This window comes from Varanus komodoensis, unplaced genomic scaffold (genome assembly GCF_004798865.1).
Source record: "Varanus komodoensis strain SLA01 unplaced genomic scaffold, ASM479886v1 scaffold2, whole genome shotgun sequence".
NCBI lineage: Eukaryota > Metazoa > Chordata > Lepidosauria > Squamata > Varanidae > Varanus > Varanus komodoensis.
Window position 1 is genome coordinate 20,322,548 of NW_025335568.1, and position 26,882 is coordinate 20,349,429.

Sequence of the window (26,882 nt, forward strand, 5' to 3'; positions counted from 1 at the left end):
TCTAAAGCCTAATTTAGAAGGCTTGTTAACACTTTCCAACACTTATACATTTATGCAAACTTGCACAATGCAAAGGTTTTGTACATTCAGATGTTTTTATCTGCCCAAAGTAAAGGAAACTGCTACAAACTACTGTGGAAGGTAAAGTAGTGTCTTGGGCAAAGTAAGACAATTACATGATAAACATGCTTTACTTTACACCAAAGCATGGAAAAGAGCTCACTACCAAACTAAGACATTGTCCTAACTAGGTTTTGCATCAATATAGCTGATAAGCAAATTTCAAATGCAACTTTAGAAATTAGCCTCTCGACAACAGAAAAAAGGCAGGAGCACCAACTTACATACAACTAATCTATGCTATTATCTTACTTCAACCATATACCAATTCAACATTTGGAATCTGTTTGGATGTGGCAAGATATAGAAATACTGTAAATAAACACATTATCCTAGAATAGTTTTTTATCTTTATGCGTCAGTCAAAAAGAAAAAACACACCATCTAGATCATAACATGAAGCCTGGGATTGTCATCTTATTGAGCTATAGGCTGCTCTGAGAACTCTTTTATCTGTAGAAAGGGGTAAAATGCCTTATTCATATGAGAGGTTCTTACTTCCAAGTGCCTTTAGAACAGCTGCCACATACAACCAGCTGAAGTTCATCTCATAGAAAAACAAAGTACATGCTTAAACTTCTCAGTTAAGATCAGGGAAATGGTATTTAGTTTTGGTTGAACTGATCCAAGCTTTTAATACTTACTAGTTTATATAAAAATGCTGCACTTGTCTGTGTAAGATAAGCAGTTTGTTGCAAATTAAACAAAATCTGACCAAGTAACTGGCTCTAATTGTGCAAGTAATACCTCTTTGTCCCCTAATGTTTTTATTGCCCAGAAGTGATGAACTTACCCTGAATAGGAACTGAACACTCCCCAAAGGTAGGTTTTCACCATGTGTTAAAGTTGAAACAAACCATGGGCAAACTACATATTCCACTTTTATAAAAGTTACAGTTTAACATTTATTTTACATCTAGGTTTCCACAATTGTGTGGAGACAAGAAATTTGTATGCACAGAACTATAAGCAGTGCCAAAAGTGGAGCTAGAAGTCACAGAAGCACAGACTGATAGTACAGGACTAGAATATGCTGAGCTATAGACAACGATAGAGACAAAACCATGAGTTTAGAATGAGGAGAAAGGTAAGATACCTTATCAACAAGATCAAGAAAAATGAGTGGCACAAGACAGTGCTTCTCAAAACAAAAAACCCAGTAGCAATGACTTCATTCATTCATTCTAGTCACCAGAAATGAGTGGCCACTGCAGCAAAAATGTTCATTAATTTAAGTGGCAGCATGGTAGTCCTTTGATGGAAAGCAAACATCCCACATAGAAAAGTAACTTCAACACAACCTCATGACAATTCCCACATCAAAACAGTACTTTATTTTGCAATTTTTGCCTCATTACTCCCACATAAAGATCTTTCAGCTGTCAAGTGTACAAGGTGAAGAATAACTTCTCAAAGTCAACAAGCTGGGTGCATCTGGAAATGTCTCCACAATACACCAGTACATATATCAGCTGGGTTCCAAGTCCATATTTGAACTCATGGCTCCCAGTACCTCGTGTAGCACACTAAAGTCTACACTACTAGATTAGCTTATTAGTTCTGCATACTCCAGGGCTGATCAATGTGTCAACCTGAACACAGACCAAGTATTATAACTGAACATGGCAAAAGGTTCACTCTACTAACTTCACTTCATTATTTGATGTCAAACAATGAGGCAAATCCCAACAAGTATATACAAAAACCACCTTTGCTTTTACAAAAGATTTTGTATCCCATATTGATTAATCCAGGCAGCTAACTCATTGGTTTATGTAACTTTATTGAAGAAAATAAAATCAATTACTAGGAGAGCTATTAGTTGATCACTCATCCATTGACAACTTGCATCATTTTTTCAGTGCTATATTAAACTGTTGTGGAAGATAGATTAACTAATAGCTCCAAGCATCCTAACAAAATTTAAATGAGTTACAAAAATGTTCCGAGACCCTATTTTGGAATACATGGGATGTTGGACTTCCAATTTCCATTCTCTGTAGAACAAGAACTGGTCATTCCTTTATTGACATGCATAAGATACATCACGTGTTCTGTTCTGCTGATGCTACAGGTTCTGTACCAATTCTCCAGCCATACCAGTTATGAGCACAAGTATGTCATGAAACCTCAGTCTCTAACACTGGAAGGTTTTAAAAAAAGATGGATGATGCTACAGCAATGTTATTTCCTGTGATGTGAGCAATCTGAACATCCATCTCCCCTCCCTTTGGGTGATTTCTTCAGTAGAACTGTTAGAGCAGTGAGGAATGATTTCAATCTCATAACCAAGTTAGAGTGAAGACATTGGCCACAACACACATGCTCCATTTAAAGAATTCTGAATCTTGGGCAATTGTTCTTGTATAACTACTTTACAGATTCTAAAAAGCAGTTATTGTCCAAAGCTGGAAGAGCTAAAGTCTTCTCAGATGAGCATGTGCATGAATGGATAGAGGTAAATAAAAAAAAAAGATGAGGTCTGATAGGGGAGCAGCCGGATAAGAAAATCAAAAAGGAACAGTAATTTAAAGTTTATTCCAGCTATAATGCAGGTTATTCTGACTTAAGGTAGCATCACATGGCATACTTCTGAGTCCATTCCCGAGATATTCTGTTGTACCTGTAAAAGGAAAACATGTTAAGCAAAGCCAGCAATACCACAAAAAATACAACACTAAGGGATTCCCACATATTAATGTAACTTTCAGCTTCCCAGAAACATATTCATATACACCACCATGAGCAAAGAATATATTCAAATGAAACCTGGAAACACAAGCTTTTAAAAAGCATAAACCATATTTAGATCCAAATGGAAGAAAACTCAAAAACATAATAAAGGAAAATACTTGCTACTGATGTGGCAAAGCTACTTTAAATTTGATACTATCTGGAGCAGTTGGCTAGTTTCATATACATTAAAATGCTTGAATTTAACTCCAAACAAAGCAACCCAGATTATTCGAAATACTAACAATCTCTGATAATGTCCATACACTTCAATCTTCTTAGTTTGACCCAAAGCAATCCCCACAAGCCAAGATAATAACTTGCACCAAATTCAATGCTCTGTAAACCTTGTGCTGCAAACAGCTATGATAGTGGGACAAAAATAGTCAGGCCAACTACCTTGGAACATCCCCACCCCAACACACTAGTATTTCTAGCACTGTACTTTATCACTGAACTAGATTTATAGAGGACTATGGGAAAATAACTAATTTTATCTAGCATATAATTAGAAGTACTGTATATTAGGAAAAAATGTCTTAATGTGCAAATAAAGGTGGTTGTTCAGTTATGATGTTATGGAAGGTAACACAAAACTCCAAACTTTTCCAAAAAGCACAAACTAAATATAGCCAGTCCCTCTAAAGTAAAACAAAGATATTGTGAGAGCTGCACAGCACTCCACTGAAAGTGTCAGTGCTATATTTCCATGCTCAGTTATTATGTTAGTGTCTACCTATACATGCCTAGTAGGTTTCATACTTCATGAACTCTAACTTTCATCTGCTCAACCTCCGGATTAGATTTATGACCAAAGGCATCTCCTCTTTGAAGTACCAACAAAAACACTTACCAGAAAGTTCAAGAACCAAGATAGATCTAGAAAACCTCATCTTTCTTTGGCTATACTTGTTTTCCCATGCAAGAAGAGGTTTCTCACTCTGAATACAGATCAAGCAGTTAAACTTTGTATTTCAGTAACTGGTACATTCTTTTATTTGTTAGTTAATCCAGTGCCTTAGAGCATGCTGCACTCGAGTGCTGAAGTCCTCACATCATTAATGCACAATGAAGTGCAGACAGTCTTACCCTAGAGCATAGCGTATTTCTCTGTCCACTCTCTTGCTAACCTATTGTACCTAATTGGATAAGTATATTTAGTAACAAAGACAAGCCAATAGAACCATCTTAAGTCTACCAGGGCAAGATTTAATTGCAAACTTGAAGCAAAAAGCCAATATAAAACTAATGGGTAGTTTTGATGCAACCACAGATAAGCCCGAAACAGAAGGCAGTAATTAAGTCATGAGAGTAGCTGCTACCCTGCACTCCACCCCACTCCTCAAACTAAAACCTAGTGTGGTTATTTTGTCTGTAACTGTTCCATGACAATCTTATAAGAGAAACTAAAAATTATGGCCAATGTTAAAATCTAATTTCCATTCTAGCACTCTCCTGGAGCCTTCTGAACCAGAACACTTTACCAAAGTCATCTCCAACTCTGGAAGAGCAGAAGTAACTTAACTGCACTCTAGCCACTGTCTCTCTATTAAATCAATCTTTCCAAATGAGCTATACTTACTTGTCTCTGTCTGTTTTATAGATACGTGCAATCTCTGGCACTAGGGGATCATCTGGATTTGGATCACATAGCAGTGAACAAATGGATAAGAGAACTGCAACAAAAAGTAGCATTTACAATGAAATCCAAGATAGGACTGTAAATCATACATCAGAAGACAAGTTAATTATCTTCCTCTGCAGGTATATGTAAAATGGATTCATATATTTTACAAGAGAACTGGCTGAAGTTCAAAGGGCTTGACTAGGTTGGCTGCAATGACATCTACATGACCATTTAAAGCCAGTTCTTTTATACAAAATGGATCCTTGCTGGTGATTATGAAAAAGAACATCCTGAATTTTCAGTTAGTTTGAAGCCTTTTTCTAGGTTTATCAGTTCTGACAGCCATACTGTCTTCATCTTTCTTGGTTTAACACTTTTAACACCACTCCATGCAATCACCACTCACATGAATAATCCAAGTTCAGATATAAATCTTACTACTCCTTACCAAGAACTGTTATTTTCCTGGAAACTCCCCTTTAGCCAAAGCACTGTTGATGGCTTTCTAAGAAGCCTCACTTGTAAATATCATAGATACACCAATGAAGCAAGTGTTGAACAATCTCTATATAACCTGCCCCCAAAAAAAACCCTTCGAAAGGGTATGTTGTAAACCACCCAGAAAGCTTTGGCTATGGGGTGATACAGAAATGAAATAAATATTTACTTTAAATAAAAAGCATCAGTACTGGCTTGCTAGCAACTGGCTGATAGCGTATGGGGCTTTAAAGTCACATCCAAGTGCCCCTCTGCTTCCATGATACTGCTTTTAAAAACTTGTAATACAAGCTTTTCAGCTTATGAAATTGTAACCTAATTTCTCTAAAATCAGTTTTAACCCAGTATCTAAACTAGCACATAAAGATAGACATGCCTGCAAATTTTAGTAGTTGTGACGAGAATGGAAGAGTGAAAACAAAGCAATGCTCATATCAGGCTGGGGGTGCAGAGGAAAAAGAATCTTTCAAAGTGCTTCTTTCACAAGTTCAAAAATACAAGACCAGTTTGTTCAAAAACTACTTGCCTTTAGAAATAGTTAAAGCAGGAGACCACTGTGACCTTAGAATGTCGAGACAAATGCTGCCATTACTGTTAATATTTGGATGATAAATTCTTGTTGTAAATGCAACCTTGAAGAAATAAAAATCAGTCTTCAGTTAGCATGCATGTCATTTTCATCAGATTAAAGGTGCCACAATGTTCTGATTATACACAATGCTATTTATTGAAGCTACAGGGGAAGTTGTCCATATATTACATCATCTTGATCTGCAAACTGATCTGGTGTTTCTAGGGTTGGATGCTTCAGTTTGTAGAACAGAACTATGTATAATGCATGCACAGAGCTCTGAGTATTTGCAACTGATGCATATTTTCAAAATGATAAGCAAAAGAGGAGCATATTTATGGCATGATACAGAGAAATAAAGTGTCATTTCATATATTCAGGCCTCCAAACTCTTCCAAGAGGAAGCAAAGTCAAAGTCAAAGTACAACCTGAAATCCTTTGAAAAGCAATTGCCTAACTTTTGAAATCTGGAATAAAAGGTTTTCCCCTAAAGTCACATGACTGTTTGATTTAACAACTCAAAAAAGATAAACATTTTCTTATTCAACTTCCTGATCAGACATTCTTGTAACAGTAGTCCACTCCTGCGTAACATTTTCTGGGAGTAATATGACTGATTGAAAGAAAGTGCAGACACATAAGTAGTCTACTGTATAAAACAAAGGTCAAAAGGCAAGTTACGTGTAAAGCACCTCTGGGGTACAGAAGTACTTGTATAGTTGTACAGGTTTTCATACTCTGGATTTATAAAGGGCACTATCCAATTCGACACTGCTATAGGGTATGCATAAAGGCAGGAAATATATAGTGTTGCAGCAGGGCACTTGTATTAGCATGATCGAATTTACACTAGTAGTAGCAAAACATTGGATACTGCTTCATTGTACATTATAGTTGTTGGTCAAAGAAACTTTCAATGACCGTTGAACATAAAGCTTTATATAATTAACCAGTTTGTGTAAACTGAACCATATTAACATCTACATGCACTATGACTCTGCATTAGTTGAATTGTCAGATTTTAAACAGTTAAATATTAGGGAATCCAAAGGGACTTGGACAAGATTAGCATGGAGATTTGGTTGCTGTTTTGACCACAGAGTCTTTTCTCTTGGTCAGCAAGTGCTGCCACAAAAATAGCAGAATAGCAGTGTTCCTTTCTTTAGATTATAGCTTAGTATTCACTTGTAAACACAGGCGTTCATTATTTTAAAAACTAAAAGCTTTCCTCCAAAATTATACTTGCCTTAGGTGGTTTGAAAGGGTAGTCTGTAGGAAAGTGAATTGTCAGGAAGAAAACACCACCTTGATATGGACTGTCATTCTGTTGAAGAAAGAAATTCAAAATCAATTCAAGTTAGGAATTATAGCAGGAACAACATAATTCAAAATAAATTTATTAGCACTAGTTTATTCATGAATACTATGTATTAGCCAACTCTAAGAAAAGTTATCTGAGGCTTAATATGCAACACTTAAAACTCAGCCTGTTAAGTTTAAAAGGGAAATAAATAGCAATACACAAACTTCTTTTCTCCCTGTTCAGAAGATCTGGAGATCTCAAATAATATTCTGAAATATTATTTGTCTACTGACACATAACTAGAAATGTTGCAGCGCCACTCCCTTGAAAGCCCTGTAGGACAGCCATACAGGTTTCTTTGAAGCATCAACATAAAGCCTATTTATTCTTCCATGCTTTGACATTTGGGGCATTTTAAATCTTGCCAATGGTTCTGTTTCTTTGCCTTTATTTCATGTGGTACAAAGTCTTCTGGAATCAATCTTGGTGAAAGACAGCTGAGAAGAGTTTTAATAAAGTAAGTATCCACAGGATGCAATCTGAGGGAAAGGCATTATCTACAAAGGTTCTGTACTTTCAGAAGAGTTGTAGGAATGTTCAAAATAAACTCTCAAGGTATTGGTGGCCTTGTTAACTCCCAAGAATAAGAAATACAGAGCAATAACTTAACTAGATAATTTGGTTGGACCAATGAAATGTTCGGACACCACTATAAAAATGGTTATACAATATAGCCTTCTTACTCTAGTATGACCAGAATAGACAGGAAGTATCCTTCTAGAAGAATACTGAGCACTTCAATCAACATTCATATGCTGCAATACTTACAGGACCCATAATTGTGGCTTGCCAATGAAACACTAGGAGAAGGGGGTGGGTTGGGGGGAAAAAACAAGAAGAAAATCAAGGTATTTAACATGTTTCCTCCACAAGAGAAACATAAACAAGTTCAGATTAGCTGCCCCCCACCAGGCTCCAATTTGTTGCAATTTATCAGCAGGTGTGACCACACCAACTGACATCAGTGCCCCACATACAGTGGTACCTCAGCTCACAAACACCTCAGTTCATGACCAAATCGGGTTGCAAACAGAAAGTTCAGAAAAATTTTGCCGCAGGTTGCGAACTCCACATTGAGTGTCGATCACAATTGCACCCATCTTACCTGCACGGGTGTGGGGGAAATGGCCATGATCTTTGTTGTCATTTGTCACTTTGCTTCAAATTTTTGTGATTAAAAAAAAGTTACAGAACGGATTAACCTTATTTACATTGAACCTTATGGGAAAATTTGACTTGGCTCATGATCAGAATCCTGGAATGGATTAAATTCGTGAGCCAAGGTACAACTGTATTTCAGTATTTCAGCCTATCTTGATACTAAGAGAGGCACTGAGATCCATGCTGCTCTCAATCCAGAAAAAAGACTTACCCAGCACTATATGGAGAAATGCTCGGCCCAGTGCCAGCCAAGTCACTGGTTTTGAGCAGCAGTCAGTGTCTCCATGGGGCCCCATGTGAAGCAACTTGGCCAGTGCACAGAAAAGTCATTGCTGCTTCTTGCACTGGTTGAGTCTTCCACTGGCCAACATCCCTGTTATCACAGATCTGAGGTAACATTCATGATTCCACCAGGGAGCTGAGCATGGAGGCCAAGTCTCAAGCCCTAGAGGAGCCCAGCTTAGAGACTCCCAACAGGCCCAAACAGGCCCGTGAACTGGAAGTTCTGTATCCCTGATTCAATAAGTCCGAAGTTAGTTGTCAATTACTTACTGTCATCTCCAACGGGGCCTGCAGAACACTGAGCTGGTGGGTCACGGGCCAAGTCACTAAGTTCCTAAAATAAGAAATAGTACTTTCAGAGAATGCCACATTTGTCTTTTGTCCTTCCAACAACTCAGAGAATGATGGCTTTGCACAAAAAGCATTGTAACTCTTCCAAATGTCATCCTATACTAAATAGGTATTGCTGTGCCCATGCATGAACAATGTCCTATTACAGAATTAGTGGATGCCAAGTATTGTAAACATTTGTAGTTTGATTGCTTAGAACTCATGAGTCAAGGAAGGCCTCACTGTGAAAAGCCGTTGGAGCACTTTCATACAGCCCAGCCATTACAAAGCAGTGTGAGTGTGAGAACAAAGGGAACTACTGCTATGCTGTGGGTATGGTTTGCTACCAAGATACCAGTCGAAAATGTGACAGAAATGCTTCAGCTTCAATGCTTCAAGATCAAAACCACTGTGCCACCAAGTAATGCTTCCCTTCTTTAACCCCATCCATATCAAATCTACAGTTAAGGAAGAAAGCCTTAATTTTGAAACTTTCCTGCCAATTTTAGTCCACAGTTGTACATGGTGGCTTAGAAAACACCAACAAGATTCAGAGACTTGTAACATACATTTTCAAAAGTTATTCCTAGCTTAAGTACTTCCACTAACATTAGCAAAAAAATAAGTTGCAAATAATTCCACTTTTTAAAAGTATAGCTCCAATACTTGTGAGTTTACTGTATTTGTGCTTAGAACTGCGCCCACAGCAGGTAACATGTTATATCAACAGAACATACCAGAGTCAAGTAGTTCAGCATTACGCTATAGAAAGCTTCGTAAAAGCTTTTCTTAAAAAAACTTTTCTAACTCAGGAGAGGGTAACTGTGCCACAAAATTGTTTTATAGTCCCTTATCAAAAGTTTCCAAGCATAACACATATGGTAAGACACAGCATTTGTGGGACTAGCCTACAATATCTACCACAATTTAGATTCCTTCTCAGAATCTTAGTGCAATTCAGGAGTAGATGACCACCTAAGGGTCAACACTGCAACCACAGAATGATACACCCTTCCCGGCTGCCAAAGTAGCAGCACTCCAAAAGGTGGTTTTTTGAGGAAACATGATGTACAAGGAGCACCTGCCTTGTTTGATCCCAAGAGGCTTCCAAAAGTGCTCTTCTAATTCGAAACAAGGTGGGCATGCCCACATTTTGCTTCGTCCCAAAAATGTTGGGTTTTTTTTTTTTTTTTGGCATTATCACTTTGATAGCAAATTTGGCAGGAGGTCCGGGTTGCATACAACACGCATGTTACCCACCCTCATGTGGCATAAACACCCAAAGAAATGGCATGAAAACTTATTACAGATGAAGCTTCCACTAAGAACTAATAGTATCCTTGCTACAAAATACAGCATTAACAAAACAGAGTTCAATTAATTGGATCAGTGATTTGTTGTTTAATTCATATCACTGAATAGAAGATCTCACCACAAATCCATAATCCTCAGCTTCTTAGCCAAGCCTTGCAATTAAATCCAAAACACACAGGGGCCAAGGATAATTTACAAGGTTTTTTTTTTTTTTTTTTACACATTCACTTGCCCACATACATTTATTTTTCACCTTTAGAAATGCTCTTGGGGCTAACAATGAAACAGAGAAGCAGATTTTAAAATACTATCTAATGCTTCAGGTAGGTTAGAACATCAAAAGGTCTTTGCCAGGCATTGAAAAGACAGAATGGCTGATGGGGAAACCTCCCTGGGAAGATGACTCCAAGAAGGGATACCACAACCAGAACACCACCCACATACATTCAAAAGACAAAAGTATGCCAAGAAGGGCCTTTCAACAGACTTTCAGTGAACAGACAAATACACTGGAGAACAGGCAATCCTTCAAGCATCAAGTCATACAGGATTTTGAACAGAGCAGAAACCAATGTAGGTTTTTGGAACAGACATGGCACGCCCCAGCTGCTGAATTGTAAACCAACTGAAGTTTTAGAAGTCTTGTGTAACACACAGTCTAATTTGTCCAAAAAGAGTTATACCTAGTGCAAAGCTTAATCTCATAACAGCTAGTACAAACCACAAAAGCAGCCAGGCCCTCCAGTGAACAAACTAGATCAATTAGCACCCTCAAAATATGAACTTACACCTTTAGAAGAAAAATGTCCAGGAAAGCATTGCTGAAATCAGGCAATCACTGCTTCACCTTAATTAGACAATAAATATACTTAGGTATCAGTGCAATGATTCTACCTTATTCCCTATTAACTCTAGTATGTGTTTCTATCATGCAATTATAGACATGAAAGGGGAACTGCACAAGAACAAACCCATAAGATAAAGGTCATAATGCTAGTAGTTTTCAGCCTCCACCTTGTAGACTTAGACCCTCAGGCAGTTACTGTAACACTGCTGTACAATGTAGATAAGGTATCCAAAAGGATGCTATGGTTAAGGGTATCAAAACTAGCAAAAAGGCCAGGAGGATTAGCTGGGCTGAATTCTCACTCTCATTCTCCCAGCACCCATCCTCTAGCAAGGGCAACCAAGACAGTTTGTGTGTCAGAACCAGTCAAGAACAAGAAAAGCCACCACACAACTTGAGCTGCTCACCCAAGATTATTTTTTTAAGCATGTACCACCTGAATATAGGACATTTACTGAGGATGTCCTTCTTTCCAAATACTAAGTACCACCACCCATTGGCCTTTTATAACCTAGTCTATTATTCAATATTGATCTCCAGCTTTGTTAATATAAGAACTGCAATATAGTTGAACCTCAACTTTTGTGGGTTTAACTTTCGTGGATTTGATTATTTGTGAGTTTGTCATCAATAATTAAATGGATTTTTTTAAAAAAAAAGTTTTGCAGCCTACTGCAGACAATCATAATCACCACAGAAAGAGGGGAAGTGAAAAGGGAGAGAGGGAGGGCCTCCAAAGCATGCTTTCTTCCCCCACCCATCCAGAGAGAAATCTCTCTGGGATTTCCTTGAAAAGGAGGGTGGGTAATAAGGACATAAGAATATAATAAATGAAAAGAGAAGACCTGCTGGATCAGGCGAAAGTCACGGGGGGGGAGTGGGGGGGAGCAATCCAGTACACATATGATCAGCTGTATTAAGAGGTACGGTTTGGGGGGGGGGAATTTGCAGTTTTTTCTACTTTGGCAGGGGTCCTGTGCCCCTAGTCACCACGAATGTGGAAGGCTGACTATATTAATTATCACTTTGGTCTCTTTCTATCAGGGAACCTGTGTTTCCAATATGACTGGAGACAGAGCCTACTGCATTTTATATATTCAAAAATAGGACGGTAAGTCATTATATGTTCATGCAAACTATCTAAGATCTCCCCAAGAAAGTTAGTGGAGTATAATCCATTTAAACCTGCCACACTTCTTCCTTCCATCTTTAAACTTTGACCATGCATATGTCAAGCTCAGCAATTTCCTTCTCTTCCCAGCTGCCTTTTGTAGCAGCTTGCCCACCCTAATAAAGGTATTACTTGACTATGGGTTTTAGAATGTATTAATCATAAAGAGACAATTACTGCATGCAAAAATGATTTATATGCAAATATTGACTTGTATAGGATTATACAATTCTACCCGTCCCATAAAGAACTGATTTTGGTGTCTTACTCAGTACCTTAAGCTTAGACACAACTCTTACTTTTTATATAAGACTGCCACAAAACAAACTAGTTTCAAGTGCAGGGATATGAGATAAGTTAAAGTTCAAAAAATTAGGTAAGTATTAACTTAAGCATAATTGTAAATACCTAATTTCTGCTTCCTGCAGTTATCAAAGTAGAATGTAGACATGTTGTTTCAAGACTTGTTCTAAGCTACAAAAAACAAAGTTCAGAAAATTAACTGTTGATATGACAGTTGGCTCCTGGAATGCTAGGAGACCAATACAGATACAGTTTTTTGTTAAGTAGCAGCCACATGAGATTATTAGAAATTTACGTGTATTTCTAGAGCTGCATGTGACTTCATTTTTCTAAGAAATATGGACAATGGTTCAAGAGGCTACTTCAGGCTAACACCAAGTTTGCATTGTGTCAGTAGACCACCTACCCCACCCAATATACACTCTTCCACATAATATCAAAGTACCTTTGCACAGCTCTTCAGCTTTCACAAGCATTTTGCCATAAATTGGATGCTGGTTGGAAGATGAAAAGGAAGTTGGTTTTGGCCTAAAGAACACTTAGCCATGCAGAAGGTACAATGTTTGCATCCTAGCCAAAGTATTTGATTTCCTGAATACTGTCAAGTTCTAGGCAATTACACCTTTAAAGCTAGACATAGTTTAAACCAGGGATCCTCAAACTTTTTGAATTCAGGGCCAGATGGGTGCAGGCCGCCAAGGCAGTGTGGGCTGGGGGGGTGCGTGTGCACAGAAAGGCAGGGATATGCGTGCGCAGAGATCCTTTTCTCCGAGCGAGTCCAAAATGATCTCCTTGTGAGCAAGCCAGCACCTCACGGCTGGTTTGCTCACAAGGAGATCGTTTTTGGACTCGCTTGGAGAAAAGGATCTCCTTGAGAGCAAGGCGGCGCCTTGCTGGGAGATCCTTTTCTTTGAGTGAGTCCAAAGCAATCTCCTTGCAAGCAAGCAAGCCAGCACCTCACCGCACGCACACATGGCAAGCTATGGCAGTCGGGCCAGATCCAGTCAGCGGGCCATACTTTGAGGACCCATGGTTTAAACCATAAGTCATATTATGTATCTCTCCTACAACCCCTGCTCTCAACTTTACCATTTAAAGCTGAAATGAGCTGCACTATTTTTATGTGCATGAAATATGGTGAATTTAGACAGGCCTGGCTAGCACAGAACCTTGAATGTCATGTATTAGATAAAAATATACTTTGAAGTAAAGTCTATGTATAATTACCCTGTACTTTTTTGCTAAAGATGAGAAACTTACAATTACATAGCAATGTTCTAACAATATTTGAAAAGCCAGATAAGTTGTAGTTCAATCTGCACTGTTAAGCTATTCATAAATACTACATCAGTACCAATTATTCAATGGCAAATAACCTGAATTAAAGCATAAAGTACAAATTTCTTTCTACATAAAATTAGTTCAGCCAAAGCAGCCTTAATCCTACTACTGTCCCCAAGCAAAACACCCAGCAGTGTCAACTTCATCCCTCAACTAGCATGGATGCATACAGTTGATAAACTTGGAAAGTATGGGAATAATGTGGACGTGTAAAATGTAAAATGGAGGTGACCATCTTTATGTACTTACATTGCTGTATGTATGAATTTTAAATATTAAAAATAGCTTAGTACTGAAAAGGAATGTCTGAACTAGATTAATAGCACTGGCAGGTACGTTTGGATCATGCATGCAACATATTTTACTCATATCTACTCCATTAAATCTTGTTTAGATATGTCTGTGGATCACCTTCCCTACTTAACAGCCTTCATGCCAGAACATATAAATCTGCATTTAGGAAAAAAGATGCCTTCCAAAACACAATATGCCGGGGGGGGGGGGGGGGGGCAATTTCCACAGTCTTCCAAAAGGTTTTCCCTTCCTGGCTAATGGTAAAGCTTTCCTTACGGTTTGCCATTCTGAAGATATGGTATCTGAAATAGTAACTTGGGATCCCCTTCTATAATTCTCTTTGCCCTTTCCTGTGCTCCTCCAAACCTGAATCCTCTGGTCCACATGTGTGTGAGTGCAATGCTTTCTGCATGTCAAAGTTTTGAGCTCATAGATCTGCTACTGAATGCAAGGATTTGCAGACTAGATACAATCCCCAAAGCAGTGATGGAAAAGGAATAGAGAAGATCTTCACTCTCATCCAGATACCATGCAGAGGAATTCAAACCAAAGAAGCAGCTTTTCCTGTAAGAGTGAGGTTTCAAGTTACCTTACACAATCCAATATGAGTACAAGAGATTCTTCTGGTAGGCCATAGAATCCATCAATGTATCACCTGGGTCAGGACAAAGTTATCACCAATTACCCCTCCCCAGGGGCTGGGACTGTTTGAGAACCAGTGAGAATTCAGTCCTTCTACCCCCCCCTTTTTTTTTTAAGAGCAAGAGTAGTATAGCCAACTTGTCCTTACATTCTACAGCTGGCAGCTTCCATAATAACCAAACACTCCCATCTTTGCAACAGCAATGATGACAGAACTTTGGATTTAACAGCAGCATTCTTTTCCAAAAGCAATTACAACCAAGATTATATCAACTGCAATTACCTCCACATTACACTACCAATTAAGAGAGCTCTCAACTTAGGTGCACTACATTGTGCTAACACACTAAGTTTCTGAATGCATATTTAGTTGCATATTTAGTTCCTATCCCAAGATGATTTTGCTCAAAGTAATGAAAGGAAAAAGGCACTCTGGTTAGGATTAGATACAAAGATAAAGTAGTAAGTAGACCAATTTCTGCTGTTTGTGTTTCAGTGCAAGTTAGGAGCAGAATTAAGTAGCTTGCATTAGCCAAGCCTCCAAGCAGCAGTTCGCACTGGGGAAGGGCAGAAGGAAACATGTATGAAACTTCCATATGGAAAGTCTGTCCAGCTATCCATCTGCATTATTTCCTAAGTCCTACTATTAGATATCCTTGTTATGGAAATGCTGGAGAACTGGACAAGGACCTCCTTCATGTAAGCATACACTCGATTTCTTTGCCTGTACACTTTAAGACAGGTGAACATCACAGGAAATTATGCCTTGTACTGAGTTCTGTATAAACAATGGTCTGAGTTTTAAATCTTAGGAATGTTGCTTCATAAGACTGCACACCATAGGACTGGTGGGCAGAATGTTTTTTTACTTCACTTTGCTATGACCACTAGTCATGATAAAAATGACATAAAATATTACTGTCATATTCTGCCCTTCTTCCAAACAGCTTCAAGTATATTTAAGACTGACTTTATCTGGAAACTCTTTAACTGACACTGGCTAAGTATGATTGACCTGCAAAGATCAATTCTGGCATTATAGTTTTATTCCAACATACAGTGTTCATTAGACCTTAATATGCTAAGCAAAAACTGGTGTCAAAATAAAAATGATTAACACCATTAAAAATAGTTTCAATAGATGCTACAATACTATTCATTTCTTTATCCTCTTTCTATTTTCCAAGAATTTTCTCATTCCATTATCTTTAACAGACACAAGGATTGCTGCTTTAAGCTTACTTGGGATTACTGTACTTCACCCCCTAAGTAAATGGTTATCAAACTGTAGAGCACAGCATTAAAAAGGTTAGCATTAGATGATTGGTGTATAAGCTGCTGTTGCTGTCACTGCCAAGATCTGGGTGGTGTGAATGCCCCCTAATGAGGAATCTCATTCAATAGGAGAAGAATGATTCACTGCCTCACACTACTTCCTGTATATGGCTTTAGGAGAAGTCAGTGAGATTCTGTTCTTTCGCTTATGTTGAGAGTAGCTCTGACCTGCCAGTATTGGCCTCATCCTTAGAAATGAAGGCAGATTCACTTTCAAGAGGATTTTGTGCAGTTTATTTATTTAAAATATTTATATGCCGTCCTATTTGCAAAAAAGCCTCAGGACGGCTTACAATGTAAAGGGAAAAAATGCATGCCCTAGACAACTTAGAAGACTACATCTTCTAAGAAAGTATGTTTTCCAATATAAATCTAGGAAGAACTCTATTTTCCCAATTAGTGGACAAAGATTTCATAGGGCCATTTTCATGGGGATTTCATACTAGTCAAAGTACTTCTGAAACATAATTTTGATGTCCTTGCAAGTTTACATGAGTGCTGAAAATGTTTATGACTAAAGTACATCAATACCATTATCTGAAAATAATTCCTACACTCGCCAGCAGTTTGGAACATTCTAATCACAATTCTTGGTTCAATAAAAACCTGAAGTGAAACATATGACATTTTTACAGTTAACAGCTTTTGCTCAGCTTTTGCTCAAACTTATTAATTCTGACCCAAACAGAATTTTGGGTCAGAAATGCAAAAATTTTATGCAATTTAATTTGCATAATAGTTTTGTACTAGTTTATATACACATTATACCCAGTACACTAAATTCTATATATTGCCATACAGATTGTATATGTATTTTGGAGGGTATGTTCAACTATGGGGGCTGCAGACTTGTTCTATTGTCTTTTAGGATTAACTGTATAATTTTTTCACCCTAATCCCCTTCCAGAATTCATCTGGAGAGATACCCTCCCAGACTTGGAAGGAGTTAGGCACTAATTCATGTCATGCTGAACTCTAAAGCACTTCAAAAGCCCAACATCACACTATGGATTCCTGCTTACCTTCAAACACCTTTGACAGCAAGCCCAAGACCCACTCCTTCCTCCAAGGGCCAGGGTCTTTGTTGTCAACTAGAATTTGTTATCATTTTTATTTATTTATTAAAACATTTTTATGCCGCCCCATTCGCCGAAGCCTCGGGGCGGCTTACAACAATAAATAAAACCAATAAGTTAAAATATACATATAAAATAATCATAATAATTTAAAACACACATTATAAAATAAGCCGCCCTGGCCAGATAAAATTCAGTGGTATTAACATTTAAAATGTTGCTTAAATAAAAAGGTCTTTGCCTGGCCCCGAAAAACAAATAACGACGGCGCCAGGCGGACCTCTCTGGGGAGCGCATTCCAGAACTTAGGCGCCACCGCTGAGAAAGCCCTCCTCCGAGTAGCCACCCTCCTAATTTCTCTCACGGAGGGCTCCCGGAGAAGGGCCTCTCCCGCCGATCTCAGGGGGCAACTGGGCATATATGGATGTAAGCGCTCCTTCAGGTAACCAGGACCCAAGCCGTTTAGGGCTTTATAGGTCATTACCAGCCAAGATGTGTAGACCTTTCTTTCCATAGTATCTTACTTTTAGTTCAGTAATGGCAGTTAACGAAAAGGCTTGATTTTAAATGGTAAGTATGAATCTGTTGCCACAGAGCCATCTGGAAATTTTACAAGACCCAAATGTCATGATTAAGTGAAATATATTTTTCTAATTGAAGGTGGCATATCCGAGTGCTAGAGGCAGATTTTTTTTTACATAGAACCATCACATTCTGCCATTTCAAACTCAATCTGTCTCAAAAGCAGAATTAACCTGTATACATAAGGCTTGCCTGATCAGTATTAACCAGTATACACAAAGTAATCACTTGACTGATCAGTTCTGATAAACTACTATCACTTCCAAGCAATTTGTCACAAACTTTTTTAAAGAGGGTAGGCAGATAGTAAAACTTTGTGTTAGTAGATATGAAGTAGAACTATATTTAAGATTCAAAACTTATTTAAAACTGTCTATATATGCTTAGTGATTGTTACTATTAAAGTGCCTTAAAGATCCCTTCCAATTACAATTTGTTTTCATACATACTAGAACTTTAAAAGCTGTATTTGTTTTAAGTTTTTAACAAGCCTTTACAAATTTGAACTCTAGTATTAGTGGAACACTCACTTTGCATGCAAAATATCACATCTTTGATCCGCGTATCTCCATGCAGGGCCCCATCTGAAACCCCAGAAAGCCAGTGAGACAGTTATGAAATAAAGAGGCCTAACTTCGTATAAGGCAGCTTCTTATGTTCCTGTTACTGAAATGGCGGTGGGGGTTGGCCTTATGGAACATGGTTCTATTTTCACTATACTCAGCAACCATATTAAGATAGTGAAAGGTATGTAAACCACTGAGCAACAGGCACTGCAGTCAACTTGGGGCTCAGAACTGAACCATGGCAAATTATACAACCCAGAAAGCAACGAACAGTAGTAGCATCACTCAGGAGTTGAGTTAATCCTGTTTTGCATTCAAGCTAACTAAGCAAACATGACAAATTATTTTTCAGAAATGCTAGCAAGAAAGCCAAAGTACGACCACAGCATATCCAAATAAAGCTGCACCATCGCACAGAATAGGTGAAGGACAGCATGTTTGACTGTGCTGTTTTCTACAACAGGAGTTTCTAAAACTAAAAACCACTCATTTACCTGATGTGCTAGCTTTCAATTACATGAAAAGTTTGATGAGGGGCAAGCATTCAAACAGACAATAACCAACTACAAACTGATCTGATCCACTGCCAGGAGTGCTGCACTATGCATGTACTAGAGTTCCAAGACCAACATTACTGTAGGGTAAACCAGTGGCAGACAACCCATAACCGCGAAAGCTTTAAACAACCGGAACTGCAGTCACTTTTCCAGGAGGTGCCTGGCTCTGCTGCTGAATCTTCTGCCAAAACTGTGGAAAAAAAGCCAGTGATTTTAGAAGAAAACAAGATGCACAGGGAACATACACCTTATTTAGAAAGCACAATCATATTGCTGGAAACATCTCAGAAATCTGATTCTTCTTGTAAATGAGGCACACACTCCCTACATACTTTTTTCCTTCTGAATGTATACAAAGGTTGTGGCCTTAAGAGCAGAATCAGCAGTAGGGCAATCTCAACAGTGGAGGTGGTTCACTCATCCCACATAAATTGCTTACCACTGCTGTAGATTAAGTGTGATAAATATAAAAAGCATCAATGGTCAAAAGCTAGACCTTCATGATTGGTCTGGATGGATGGATATATCTGTACTCAAAGAAAAATAGAAAGTAAGCATGAGATACATCATATGATGTTAACAAATGCTGAAGTGACAATGCAAGAAAATGTAAGGTAAGGAAGAATGAGGACAGTTGAATGCATAACTAATAGTGACACGGCAAATTACCATTTCAGAAGATACTGCTCAGTATGCTAATTAAAAAGCAAACATTCCAGTAGTTTAAAAAATCATGATTTTAAGAAAAAGATATCAAAATAGCACCTGTTGGCTTTCAATACCATAGAAAGAAAAATATGGTGAGAGCCACCATCTATGCATCTTATAAGAAGGTAAATTTATAGTCTAATATTTAACCAAGAGAACAAGAGCAGTACCTAAATTTCACATCACTGAACCAAAGCCTGCATCAGGACAAAAATTCAATTCCTACAAGTTTAGGGATTTGCTATACTTAATTGGACCCAGCTAACAGGACCAAGATGCATAACCAGAAGATAAGCTTTGTGAAGTTATTTTTAGTAGCTAAATACATGGTCCTTGGGCACTGGATATCTTCATGAAGTATGAAATTTAGAGTTAAAGAAATGTTAGCTATAAGCAGCTTCAGAGCAATCAGCATATACACAGTGAGGAAACTGGGAAGAACGCTTAAGTGTTGGGTGGATTCTTGGATCATACCAGAAGGGGATGTCAATTATGTTAAATATATAACACAAGAAATATCCATTCATATATGCAGTTCAGAATGATGGACCAACACCTGATTACAAGGATATTACCAAAACATAATGTCTTGTTCAACCAAGCAATCAACAGCACCTGAATCTGAGGCTGTTAAAACTTCTGGCCCCTAGGTTTTGCTTTTGTTTAAAAACAGAACAAAATTAAAAATTACTGAGATCTGAATTGATACATGTTTAAAGAGACTTGAAAAGCAACACCTCCAGTCTGGTTAGGCCTAAATAATTCTGCAGGGGTCATTCATGAAATGATTCATAGATGACACTTATATATTTTATATTTTTTAAGGATGAGGCACTTCAGAAGCCAGAATTTACCAAGAGAGACAAAATAAAATGAGCAAGGATAATAACAAAGCATAACATTGACAAGCTAAGCATTATTTGGTGTTGTGGGTTATAATGCTAGACCAAAGCTGTGGAGACAACTGGTTCAAATCACTACCCAACCTCAAGATTTAATGAGCAGTCATGCCCTGTAACCTATTTCAACAGTATTTGAAGAGGGTAAAAAAGAAGGACACACACAGGCCCAGTTCAAACACAATGACATATCATGGGTTGTTGAACTCGTATGTTATTGAGGGCACATGGGTGCAAGTTAGTGGCTTCCAATTGCTCCCACTTTATTCTAGAATTACAAAACAATCCAGAACACTCCCACTTTTGGATTGTGTCTCATGATACAAGTTCAAAACTCGGTTGTTGAGGGAGAAAAAATGTTTGCCCCGTTAGTTGTTCTTGGGTGACTCCAAAAATCAATTCAATAGGACAATGCAACCAAGAAATTTGAAGAAGACTAAGACTTGGAACAGTCACAATTAAAGAACTAGGGAAGATCATCAAGAGCAAGGATGTTTCACTGGAGAACAAGGTTAAGATCATCCAAATCTTTGTATTCCCAATTACAATGTATAGGTGTAAAAGCTGGACAGTGAAGAAAGCCACAAGGAAGAAAACTGATGCATTTGAAACATGGGTTTCAAGAGCTTTGCGAATGTCCTGAATGGACAGAAAGAAAAACATGTGGCTCTTAAATCAAATCAAACCAAGCCAAAACTTTCCCTAGTACCAAAAATGACAAAACTGAGCCTGTCATACTTTGCACACATCATGACAAGGCAAGACTTCCAGAAGACGACAATCATGTCAGGGAAAGTCAATGGCAGAAGATGAAAGGAAAGACCAAATATGTGATGGCCTGAATCCATAAAGGAAGCCACAGCTTTGAACTTCGGAGCTGAATGGAGCTGTCACAGACATTTGAGGGCTTTCATTCATAGGGTCGCCATAAATCGGAGACAACCTGACAACAACAACAAATCTCTACATTGGTTCTCCTTCCACACCCCAAATTTTGGGTTCACATGTCATTAAGTACAACCCAGGAGCAGGTTGTTTTGTGGTATGGAAACTAAGTGGAAAGCAGGAAGTGGCCAGGAGGCTGCTTGCTCCCACTCAGCCCCAAATAGCTCCTAGAAGAAAGGAGTAAAAATATATAAATATGTATCAAGCAATTTTTGGTAATGGGCAAGCAGGACAAGGATTAGCAAAGTAGCCAATTGGCCAGTTTGAAGATTTAGTCAAGTATTAGCACTGAACATTTAAAAAACATTTTAAAAACATTTAAAAAGTCTCTTCATCTATTGCATGAAGAGACCGCCAAATAGTTTCATTTTCTATTTTAGTTCATGAAGTTATTTTCTTTCACAATACCAAACCATATGCTGGGACTGATACTCAAAGTGAAATTTAGTACTTTGAAAAAGTTTTACTTAAATAGGGAAAATTGAGATAAGCAAGCCAAAGCTATCATAATCAAGTCAAATACTGAATTTCATTCCATTTTGAAGGTCCATAATTTATGATAAAGTTCAGTCTTACATGTGGGTTTAGAGGGAGGAAGAATTCTTGGCCCAAGATTATACAATTCACGTTTTAGGTGTGCCACATAATTTTAAGAACTATTGCTAATAGTGAGTTGAAGAGATTTTAGGTAAATATGGAAATTTACCTAAGATTTCCACTACAAATTGTATTTCAGGCATTCCAATGCTTATAAAAATAACTGCAAGAAAAGTTACATCTGCATTTAGTAATAACAGAATTATAACATGCCTTTAAATAAGAGTTTGGTACTGAACAAAGTGTGCATTTTTATGCAAACTTATCCCTACTAGATTACAATATTCTACACAGAATAAAGCCTGTCAACCAATTTCACATTTTCATTTCTTGTTTAGGCCACAAGTACTATCTTGAGTTATTAAAAATTTCAGATTATGTTCTTCCAAGCCAATATTTTACTTTTATGATAAAGAAGATATATCATCAAACTAGACATACATAAATCACACCCTGTGCAGACAAGGTAAAATTGGGACTTTAGCTCTCACTATCGGTTTACAGCCATTCAAAAACTGTGTGGATGCATGAATTTAAGTCAATAATGGGTAAGAATAAATTAATTGTATTAAAGTGTTCAGAGTTCCAACTCCAGATTATAGACTTCTTGAGAGCTTCTTCTTATCTCTAAAGCTGAACTTCAAAAGCTATGAATTGGAGTCAGAATCTACCATTCTTGCAACAAATTCACCAAAACCATTGACTAAAGTCATTATGTTAAATTAAATCCCATTTTTCCAGTGTATTGATCTAAATATTGTCATAGTTATCCCTTAGCTTCTGCACCACATGTGTAATATTTGATACCGTATCTTGTTCCCAGAACATCAAAAAAACATCAATCAGTATCCATTTCATCACAGATGTTAGTCTGCCTATTTTACTCACACACACAACTAATAAGCAAAGCACTTAAGTATCAGGCTACTAAATATTTTGCCTCTATGTTGCTGACAAAACTAATTAAAGCTGGGCAACTCCCTTAAGGGTTGTTATGTTCTACTGCAGGGGAAACAAGTTTGAGAGCAAGTTTACCAGAAGCTATTATTAAAATTTGTTTTACTATTATTTTTGTTTTAATATTATTTTGGCCAAACACACTAGTGGTGGAAGTGGGACGTTAAAGGCTATTTTTGTTTAGCATCAACATTAGAGTCCCAGCAAACACACTTGGGGCAAAGGGGCACTATTCACCTAATTCAGACACTTTACCTACAAGAACAGTAACCAGCTTTATTTAGGGGAAAAAAATGGTGGCAAGGGAATCCAAAACTTTGAACAGCTAAAATTTTGAATCAGGCATCTGTTACATTTCCAAGATCCAAGTGGCTTATTCTTCAACACTGACCCCATGGTTTACAAGAACGTCACCAGTGAAACAAGAAGGGTGACGAAGTTACCTAAACCGCACCCTCTGACACCACAGGCCAGCCTTCCACTCGGAACAAGGGCTGACTTCCTTCACCACCACGACACTCATTTCGAATTAGCTGGTTACTCCACCCTCCTTCTAGATTGTGCAAGAACGAAATTCTCGATGTATCACACACGGCGGCTGCCACCACATACTTCCGCTCCTTGTCAAGATCGGAGGCAAAACACGCATATTCCGCATTTAACAAAAGAAGCCAGGGAGATGAGGACCGTGAAGAAGACACGAAGAATCGGCAGCTGCCGTCGAGGTGGCCGAGAATGTGGATGCGTGTGTGCGTGTCAGTCATGGTATAGCTGAAGCTGGCGAGAAGAGCGAGCGAGAGAGAAAGAGATCCAGGGAAGCGCCTGAACTAGGCAAGCCCGCCGCCATCTTACAATGCGGGAAAGAAGTTCCCGGCCAGCGGAGAGAAACCCGATTGACGGGGGACCGGATTCCACACATAAAACATGCGCACCCCCTCCCACGGGGATGGCGTTAATGTACACGTCCGTTCTCTTCCCTAGTCTCCCTCCCACACACCACCGGGCCCGGTTCGCAAATCACGAGCAGGCTTTGTAATCACAATACCGGGTTCGAAGCGATCGCTTCTACCACCAGGAGGGCCAAGCTGACATGTCCGAACACGAATGCACTCCGAGCCCTCTCCCCACGGACATCCGCCGTCCATGAGCGCCCTAAAGGCCTACCTCGAGAGCTGAGTCGGAAAAGGGGCAGCTTCCCCTTCACAAGGCCTGACAAGGCAGGGCGAAGCAGCAAGAAACCCGGCCACCCGTTCCTCACCATACCCCTTCCTCAATGTATCACCACCCTACGAGCAACGCCACGGGCCACCAGCAACCCGCTGGAGAAGCGACGGCGGGAGTCTCGAAGGGGAGCTTCTCCTCGGACCGGGATCCGTTCTCACTCCTGCGGAGCCGGCAGGGGCTGCCCCGCCTCGGCCACCCGGCTCGCTCACCTTGTTGATGCGTTTCAGCGCCATCGTGTTTTCCGCGAGGGGCGAGTGTAGCTGTGTGGGTGTCTGTGGTGGTGGTGGCCGCCGCGGCCGGGGGTTGCGATAGCTGCTCCTCCTTCGCCGCCGCCTCGTCCGGCCTGTCTGCGCCGCCGCTGCCGCACTCCCTCCCTACGGGTGGGGGATGGAGCCGCTCGCTTACTCGCTGCCTGCGTTTCTCCTTCCTCCGGAAACAGCCGGTGGCGCCCGCCCGCACCGAACACCAGCCGCGACGTCACCGGCGCCGCTGCCGCCTCTTCGCCGTCGCTCGTTCCTTCGGCTTCCTTACCGGGTGGCTCCGGCCCGGCTTCTCCAGCGAACGGAAAGGAGGAAGGCCGCGACAACCTAGTTAGAACAGAAACAGCAAACGAGCTCAGGCAAGCTCAAGCTCTGCCGCCGCCGCCGCCAATGGCGAGGCCAAAGAAAGAGGAGGGGCTAAATATAGGCCCCGCCTCCTCCGCCACCGCCCTCCCTCCTGGGGGCGAAGGCGGGCTCAGGACGGAGCACCGCGAGAGGTTCCGCCCCCGAGGCGCTTCTGACTGGATAAGTTCAGCAACGCTTAACTGTCGAGGAAGGGAGGCCGTGCGTTCATTCGGGGAGGAAAATGGGGAAGGAGGGGGGGGGGGGAACCGCGGTCGGCGCACGCGTGCTTCCTAGCGTTTGTTTCTGCTTTCCTTCCTGCAGTTAGGTGCGAAAGGATTAAAAAAAACCAAGTTGTCTTGGCTCAAAATCTCGCGAGATGCGGCGCGAATGTCCGCAAAGAGAGACTCGAGTGCGTCTTCGCCTATCACGGGGTGGGGGGGTGCAGTGCGTGCTCGCGCGCGAGTTCTCGATCCCCGATTTCTCTTCCGCACCATTCAAAGGAAAAATTCCCCTTCACAATAATAATAAAAAAACCTCTCGACTTCCATGCAGGAAGGGAGAGTCTTTTATTTTAATAGCTCTGATGGACACTTACACTACAGCTTGCCTCTGCCGATGCTCGAGTCCTGGTTACGGCGCGTGCGCACTCAGCGGTGCACCCCGCAGTTACTCGAATCGTTCCTTCTTGCTCCCCCCTCCTCTTTTCGGGACCGCGCATTCGCCAAATGGCCGTCGCGGCCGGATCTATTTATCATGTAAACGCGTGTGCCCGTATCCTTCCGCGCAGCCCTCCTAATATTTTCATGCGCGGTTAGGCCTTGCCCCAAACGAGAAACGTTTTTAAGGGAGTCTGCTCTCTAACTGGTATTCTTGCTCTTGGGCCTGATAAGGGGCAGTCTTCCAGCGTGATTGTAACCGGTGTGTTCTCGAGGCACTCTCAGTGAGACCTTAGCCATGGTCAGGGCCGCCGCCTAACAGGAAATCGGTTTTTTAGGTCTGACTTAAGCACGTGAACTTGGAAGTGGGTCCCCTTGAACTTGGGTCTTACTTCAGAGTAAACATGCATAGCATTGGGATGAAAGTGTAGTTGAGATGGCCACCCTAAAAACAGCATAAATTTTTCTGATTCGATACATTCCATTTTGGTTGAAGGACAAGACAATATTGTTTGTCCAAGCGAAGAGTCAGTTAAAACATGTTACCAGGTATTTTTTAAACGGTAGGGATCAGCTGTGTGAGTCTCAAATACAGCTAATTTAGTGGGGTTATTGGTTAACCAAAAAGGTAAAAACCGAATCCCCACACTTCTTTTTTGACATGAACGGCCCTAGGAGTAAGCACAGTGAAGCAATGCCCAGGGTAACAATGCCCACCACAGCTAGTCCTCTGAAGCTCCATGCATATTACCCTCTTCTGTAGCACAGAGTTGTATGTTCCCTACATAGCCTGTTCTTCAGATACGGTGAAGGGCACTATCTTGTAGCCAGCATTAAAGCAATCCAGTCAGTTTTTGTGACCAGGTTTACATGGCTTGTTCTAAACTTTTAGGGTGGTTTACAATCCTGGCTAGGTTTGGGTGTCATTATGATTAATGCCTGGTGAAGGCAATTATGCTAATTAGATGAAAACTGGCATGGGCAGGGAGGAAGAATTAGCCACTGTGCTTATTCTTCCTTTGTGATCATCTGAACCTGCCTTGCACATGGTTCCAGAGGAAAAGGGTACATCTTGTCCTTTGCCTCTGGCAGGAAAAAAAAGTTTTGCGCCTTCCCTGCTTCTTGCCATTGGCTTCTAATCACCATTTCTGACAATGTTACTTGCAACTCTCCTCTCACTTTTAAATCATTCTAAGAAAGTGCCTAACCAGAAATAGTCACGATAGGGATGAAAAGGAGACAGCTCAGAGGACTTGATCTCACAGTGACAACATTCAGCCACAGTAGCAGATAGAATCAATTCACCTGTTACATAACAGTCATGGAACTTGCAAAGGTGCTGACACCTGCCTGGAGCAAATAGGTTAACAACCCTGTGGAGGAAGAGCCAGGAACATCTTTTCTAGTCACTGCTGGTGGTTTTGAACAGGAATGGCAAATTCTTTCAGTTCACATTTTAAAACAACTCTGTTCTCTTTCAAACTGCACACTTCTCCATATTTTGTAACAATGTTTTTCAATAGACAATATCTGCAAAGATGCATATATCAGGAGAAGTACTGTTCCCAAAAATATTGG

At 39.9% G+C, this 26,882-nt stretch overlaps 1 protein-coding gene across 4 annotated transcripts; it reads right to left on the reverse strand.

Moving 5' to 3' along the window:
* Positions 1-1,431: 1,431 nt before the first annotated feature.
* On the reverse strand, positions 1,432-25,352 carry UBE2D3 (ubiquitin conjugating enzyme E2 D3). Of its 4 annotated transcripts, none has more exons than XM_044429162.1 (9): positions 25,244-25,352; positions 24,253-24,630; positions 8,626-8,689; positions 7,681-7,712; positions 6,796-6,873; positions 5,505-5,610; positions 4,436-4,529; positions 3,943-3,992; positions 1,432-2,743 (listed from the first exon to the last, which is right to left on the reverse strand). In XM_044429162.1, exons 2-8 carry the CDS (start codon positions 24,274-24,276, stop codon positions 3,944-3,946), a joined length of 447 nt encoding a protein of 148 aa, XP_044285097.1. In that variant the 5' UTR covers positions 24,277-24,630; positions 25,244-25,352; the 3' UTR covers positions 1,432-2,743; position 3,943. The 4 variants fall into 4 exon arrangements, with proteins under 4 accessions (XP_044285097.1, XP_044285099.1, XP_044285096.1 ...); XM_044429164.1 differs by lacking the exon at positions 25,244-25,352 and adding an exon at positions 12,426-12,491 and having other exon boundaries at positions 24,253-24,710; XM_044429161.1 differs by lacking the exon at positions 25,244-25,352 and having other exon boundaries at positions 24,253-24,709.
* Positions 25,353-26,882: the final 1,530 nt, after the last annotated feature.

What these genes read in the sequence shown, in the direction of transcription:
- UBE2D3 (XM_044429162.1), bottom strand. Translation starts at nt 24,276, where the DNA reads ATGGCGCTGAAACGCATCAACAAG. An exon ending in CGCTGAAACGCATCAACAAG is followed by an intron (nt 8,690 to 24,252) that starts GTGAGCGAGCCG and finishes TTCTTATTTTAG; the next exon opens with GAACTTAGTGACTTGGCCCG. An exon ending in TATAAAACAGACAGAGACAA is followed by an intron (nt 3,993 to 4,435) that starts GTAAGTATAGCT and finishes TTATCCAATTAG; the next exon opens with GTACAATAGGTTAGCAAGAG.